At 36.4% G+C, this 6,517-nt stretch overlaps 1 protein-coding gene across 1 annotated transcript; it reads left to right on the plus strand.

The window, feature by feature from the left end:
• Window positions 1-3,712: 3,712 nt before the first annotated feature.
• LOC111518924 lies at window positions 3,713-5,402 on the plus strand. Its single transcript, XM_023177137.2, has 2 exons — window positions 3,713-3,735; window positions 3,797-5,402. Exons 1-2 carry the CDS (start codon window positions 3,727-3,729, stop codon window positions 4,235-4,237), a joined length of 450 nt encoding a protein of 149 aa, XP_023032905.1. The 5' UTR covers window positions 3,713-3,726; the 3' UTR covers window positions 4,238-5,402.
• The last annotated feature ends 1,115 nt before the right edge of the window (window positions 5,403-6,517 follow it).

Below are 6,517 nucleotides of genomic sequence, written 5' to 3' on the forward strand. Positions count from 1 at the left end.
ACAAAGCTGAAGTCGAAAAGGTGGAACCAACTACAGAGCCTGACAGTGTACCTCTAAGGCAGAAGGGATGAAATCGCTACCTTCAGCTGCAAATGCAATGGGGTCAGGTTCCTTGGCTGGCAATTTGGAGACGCGAATGCAAAATGTCCTGCAGAGACTGCAAGCATTTTCCGGTCCACATAGCAAAGAAATCGATGACATCATTGAGATTCTATTGCCAAATATGCTCTCCAATTTGAAGGCATACAATGCAATTTATGAGGTGCGTAAAATGGATGCAACCATGCAATGGACCCCAACAGGTTGTGTATTTCCATGAAGTTGAAAAGGTATTAAAAATGAAGTCAGAAAAGTTGGAAAAGAAGGACGAAATCAAAGCAAGATGGTACTGAGAATTAATAAATTCAATTATATAGTAAGAGAAGTTGGTTTACTATGTCCTTTATATATATTTGACATTCAAAATTGTACAAAATTAACACTTCATATTTTAAACAAAATTTGTAAAGTTATTAAAAAGTGTATTAGTGGACCAACCAGAAAAGAACCTTTTTAACAATACTTCATAATGGGGTATCGCTTCAAAATGCCAAGTTTTGCGAACTCAGTTAAAAAAATCATCATCGTTAAAGATAAGCTCAATTTTCTAAGAACACTTTACAACTTCTTCACCACCCACCAAACATTCCAGATCTTCACCCTCATCCTTCAAACCAGTCACATAAATCGAAGCATTCATTGTCACCAACTGGGCCTAGATGGGCTGAATAAAGTGAAGGAGTGTGTGTGGCTGGTTGGGGCTGCACATGAATCATTCATGAAACGTTTTGGCACAAATGCAAATCGGGCAAATCCTTACAAAAAACAAAAATCCCTCCCGTTAAAATACACACAGGCATGGCACAAAATGCGCCAACTATACAATGTAAAATGTTAAATAATTATTTAAAACAGTTGGAAAAACTCCTGTTCTGGGCTTGGCAACGGTGTGTCAGATGACAAAAAATGTTAACTGTTTACTTTTTGGCAAATTTATGGCCTAATGCAACTGGCACTGGCAAGAAAAAATTCCATTCCTGCTCAACCCTCAACACGCTGTTTGATAGGAAATACGACAAGAAAAAATATGTTAACAGTAGTGGAAAATATTTGCTGGTTCGACAAAAATATAATATACAAATATACATATATTGATTAGTTAATATAAAGAGAGAGCTAAGAGAATTAAAAGTTTTCAATTTATCTAAACTCATTTGTGTTAGTGAAAATGTTTTTATACAGATTGTAAAATATAAGATTTGACATTGACTAATCGCTAAGCTTAACGTCTTAGGTGTTATAGCTAAGTATTTCCAGCGGATCAATATCCAAACGATATTCATAATCAGATTGGAAGACTGACCTCAAGCCGGCTAAAATGCACTTCCAGGTAGAAGTGACCGAATTTAAGGAAAATAACGAAGATCTTTAATAGAAATTGATGAAGGAATTTTAGTCATTTCGACTATGTTGACATTAAAGAGTTAAATTAAAGTATAATGAATTGAATTTTTGATCTCTTTGTATTTGTATTTAGAGTGCCTGGAAAACATGTCGGCTAGTGTAATATAAAACAATAGAGACCACAATAATCAGTGTAGTAAATATGTAAGCTGCCAAATCGTGGCATTTAATTAAATAACACCTTTGGCACACACGCCCGCAACCACCCACTTCAGTCGGGTCGGTGGTGGTTAACGCAATTATATTTATGTGCCAGTTTCCAAAGGGGCATTCTGTTTACTTGAAAGCAATTAAAAGCAAACCAAAAGCATCTACCATCCACTCCCTGCCCTACCCTACCCTACACCCCCTCTATCCATATACTCCAGGATAATCCATCATATTTGCTTGTGAGAGTATTTGCTTAGTTCTGTTGGTGGAAGAAAGGGAGCAGGCACTCCATATGTATATGAAAAGCCTTGTAGTAAAATGGCCACTCAGGAAGCGAAGTTCGTTTATTGTGTCAGGGATATATCTTTTTGTTGTATAGTGAATGTGTATATGTATGTATTATTTGTTTATGTGTGTGTGTAGATATGGAACGCAGCAGAAGCAGCTTAGTTCTATAGTCTGTGCATTGCACAAATAACCTCGAGGCCATAAAAGAAATACGTTTACTATGTACTAAAATTGAGTAAACGCTGCCATTACGCAGGCTGCACCCGAACGTACTCTCCACTTTGCTTTGCTATTATTTTGAGTGCACACACACAAACACAGAGCAATAGTAGTAAAAAAAACGAATAAATGAATGAATGAAAGAGAGTGGACAACAGAGTACAGAGGAATACGAGGACTTCCAACAATTGTCCCCACCCACCCAGAGTAATAGATACAATTGTCTGGGACACTTTAGATGTGCCATCAATTGACTGGTCAGAATGATTCACCTTGGGTTAAAGCCTAACCCCAACTAAACTTTTCTCTTGCATTCATTTTATATCCCTTCTTCTTGTTTGATATGAATGTTTTGCTGGAATCAATTAAGAAGTCAAAATATCTAGATGGAAGTATCCAACTTTTGAAATAGATAAACGAGTTAAACTCATTCACTAAGTCCATACTACAACCCATAGCAAGGGGTGCTGCAATATTAGGTATTAACAATTTGAGTCCAGATTGAATATATTAAAATTAGATGATAATTGAAATAAAGAGAGGAAAAATCCTTTTATTCATGTTCATAAACATATATCTAGAGTATTCTGAAAATTATTCATATAAAAAATCAGCTACAAAGATTTGTCGCTGGGAAAAAATGTAATTACTAAATATTTCGATTAAAACTTTACTTAGAAATCTTTCAGAACTATTTAATTATTAACCTTATTAACTGAATAATCCTGTAGTTTATTTATGACACACTTAAACATTTATCCATGAAACTTTCTAGTCCACTCTCGAGCTTCCCTTTTGTGACGAGCCCCTGGATCCATTTCACTAGGGAAAGTAAAAAGCTTTTTATTTTCATGTCGATATGCCATTCCTTGTTTTCCTTTTTGCAATTTTGTCATAAAAATTGTCAGAATGCAAAACAGGCGAAAACTGAAAAGAAATAGAATGAAAACAAAACAGGTCCAGGCAAAAGACTGTTGAGAGAGCAGTTTAGGGGAGACAACTGCACAATATTTTCATGATTGGAATATGCGATTAGCTGATGCGGTCAGCATTCTTAAATAGTCAACTCAGCTGACCGACTGACGGCAGAAATGAAAATTTCTCGGCACTTTAAAGTTTTACTTGAAGTCGAGGTCTAATGAATGTAAGTGAAAAACCCTCATTTGATTTGCTACTTTACCAAAACATTCCGTATGCACATTTTGTATTCACATAAGAGTTGCCAGATAGATTGTAAAGCGATACAGAGCTTTTATTTTTAAGGTAAGAATCAAAGCATTGCATTGAAACAAAAGTATTTTTCTCCATTCTTTCCTTTGAGAGCCTTGCCACATAAATTTGCACTTAGTTTTGTTTGTAAAGCAATTGAAGAAAACAAGCGACAAAGTGGGAAAGAAAAAAAAAGAAAAACAAATTTGGTAACCAAAACGAAATGAATTACGTTTACCTTTTTGTAAATTTAAGATCTTTAAAGTAGTCTTTGCTGTACGTTTTAGTGAACTACTTATTAAGTTTTCACAATCAAATAAAATATATTTGAACGCAGCAGAAAATTTATATAAAATAATGTATAAGGTAAAAAAAAATAAGACATTTTGATTTAGTTAATTTCTTTTTACACTTTTTGCATTCGCAGGGCAAGTGTAATGTTCATCCTAGGGTCACGGAAGATGTTGTTCATCTACGTCACATACCAGAACCTCCGAAATGCAAAATCAACGGCCTTAGACGTAAAAATTCTTTAATACAGCAGAGTGAGCAGCGCCGTACCTCTTTACCCATTTATACTATACGAAAGGAAGCCCAAACCACATGGCTAAATACTGCCACTGAAGTTATTGGCATTGAAAACAAATATATCAACGAAATGGGCATGGATATCAATAATTTTTTTAATCACAATTTTAAGAAAGTCAATCAACATAAATCCACTAAAAACGAAGCAGACGTTAAATTGCAGTGTGTCAAGAAAACAATAGAACCCATGGAACGAGTCAGTGTCAAGAATGTCTTTAAGGTTATCGAACTACAAAGTGGACTTAGCACCGCAAATAAGGTAATGGATCGTCTATCGTAGTCTGATATGAAATCACGTAGAATTGGCAAATCGGGAAGTGCAAAGCTATTTTGTAATGAAAATGTCAAAATGATTGACTATAACGAATTGAAAAATATTAAGTGCTCACGCGTAGTCTCGCAAACTGTAATAAGAAATAGAATCACCAAGTAAAAATCAACAGAGGATCAAAAGAAAAAGAGAAACTCTCCACGCTCAATCAAGTTCTAATCGGTCTAAAAAGACCGAAGTCTTGCTCAAACCGATCGAATTGCGGTATAGCGAATCAGATACGAAGCCAAATGTTAAACTTGATAGTGAGCAAAATAATCAATCATTTGAAAATGCCGAACCAAAGCACATTGAAAATATACAAATTGAAGACCTTGGTCCCTCATCAGATGAATATGCGAATTCCGTAGATAAAACGACGAAAGTATTCACAGATGTATTGAAAGAAAATCAGACCCATAGTGAGCCATTTCAGAAAACGGAATGTTGTAATCTTCCAGTTAGATGTTAGGAAATAGAGGAGACACCAGATTTGATTGAACAAAATAGTCCCACTAAAGATCAGCAAGATACATTTGATGAATGGTATAAAAAACATATTGAGAAATCGTGTAATGAGCTCTATGAACTAAAACAAAAATTACAGGAGAAATCCAAAAAGCAAGAGAAACCATTGTCAGCTGTTTTACCAAAATCTAATCGAAGCTTTCAAATGAGGAAGAAACATTCTCGCAGTTTTTACGTCTGGTATGAAAAACAACGATTGCCTAAAGCCATGCGTGCCAAAATCATCTATCAACCCGAAAAAACTGAAAAAATCGAGATAAATATTAATGATTTAGTTTTTCCCGAACCCGAATATCTGTCAAGTTTAGTTCCCTACCATTTGGAAACAGCAATAGACATGAACATTGACCCGGAATCGTCGATGCGTACAGGGCTCAAGGTTTGCGTCGCGAGTATGAGAAACTTTTACTAATTGAAAAGTACTTGGACGCTTTACCAAATCGTCTTAATGATATTCAAGCCGAGTTTGCTAAGACAATATGCGAATTTCCTAGTAACCAGCTTGAGGAGATAAACAAATGTCCTTGCGGTGTGCCACTGACACACTGCAGGACCATAATGCCTAGACCCAAATGGATTAACGAATCGGACTCAGCAAATGGCTAATGGCTATGCCCCCAGCAGTTTTAATCTCGATATTTATCATATGCATTTTCAGCATTTGTGTGCTGGCCAATGGAACACATAGACCAATGACCACGTGGGAGTATATGATGAATGCTTTTCAACAGCCATTTAAAAAGTCCACAAAAAAGTTTTCTTCGAATTTCTTTTAATAGTTGTGTTTTGTCAAATTTTTGTTACATATTTTTTTAAAGGATTTTAAAAATTAAGTGCCAAGTAAAAACAAGCCTTCAAAATAATTACAGTACTTGTTTCCCAAGTATTTTTATTGTTCTCTTAGCATTTATTGTTTAAAGATTGATTGAAGGAAAACATAATACTCCACTTTTTTATGCAAATATGTCTCTCTCTATCAATGTATTCTCCAAAATTCATGTCTCCGTCTCTCCCTGTCTGTCTTTAATGGGATTGGCAGTTCCATGAGTTAATTTTCACCCCAATCTGAACGGATTTGTGCACAAAAATTTGTCCATTTGTTCCTACCATGGGCCGCAGAGCTAAATCAATTGCCAAAACAGAATTGCGAACTATTTCCTGTATGCCATGAGCATGAACATTGTCCGCCCCGTTAAGCTCCAGTCCAATGCATCAACTCCCACTATTGCCCCACCACTGCCAAGCATATTTTGTGCCATTTTTATGAGGCTTGCAGGAAAAAACAAAAATGCCTACGCAGTTGAGTCAAGTCGAGTTGAATCGATGACCATGTCCATGGGAGCCACGCTACGCTATGCGCTGTCAACAATCACGAACAAATTGTCTATAAATACCAGTAGCGTTAAGGCAAACTCACTCAGCCCGCGCACAATCCCAATCCCAATACATGGGGTCCTTGCAATCTCTACGTCTCTTTTTCTCTCTCTTTCTCCTCTCTGGCTCTCTCTTTCTATCAAACAAACGCACAATCTGGCTGTGACTGGACTGTGGGAATGGAATGAATGGACTGCTCTTCCTCCACTCTTTGCTCCGTTTTTACTTCCGCTCTGTCGTTTTTCATTACATCGCATGTAACTTCCGGTTTGTTAAAGCGACACGCACTGTCCTACTATATAGACCAGGCTCCTCTTCGTTGTTATGGCTGCTGCTGACATCCGTGCA

The sequence above is a fragment of the Drosophila willistoni genome, unplaced genomic scaffold (assembly GCF_018902025.1).
Source record: "Drosophila willistoni isolate 14030-0811.24 unplaced genomic scaffold, UCI_dwil_1.1 Seg209, whole genome shotgun sequence".
NCBI lineage: Eukaryota > Metazoa > Arthropoda > Insecta > Diptera > Drosophilidae > Drosophila > Drosophila willistoni.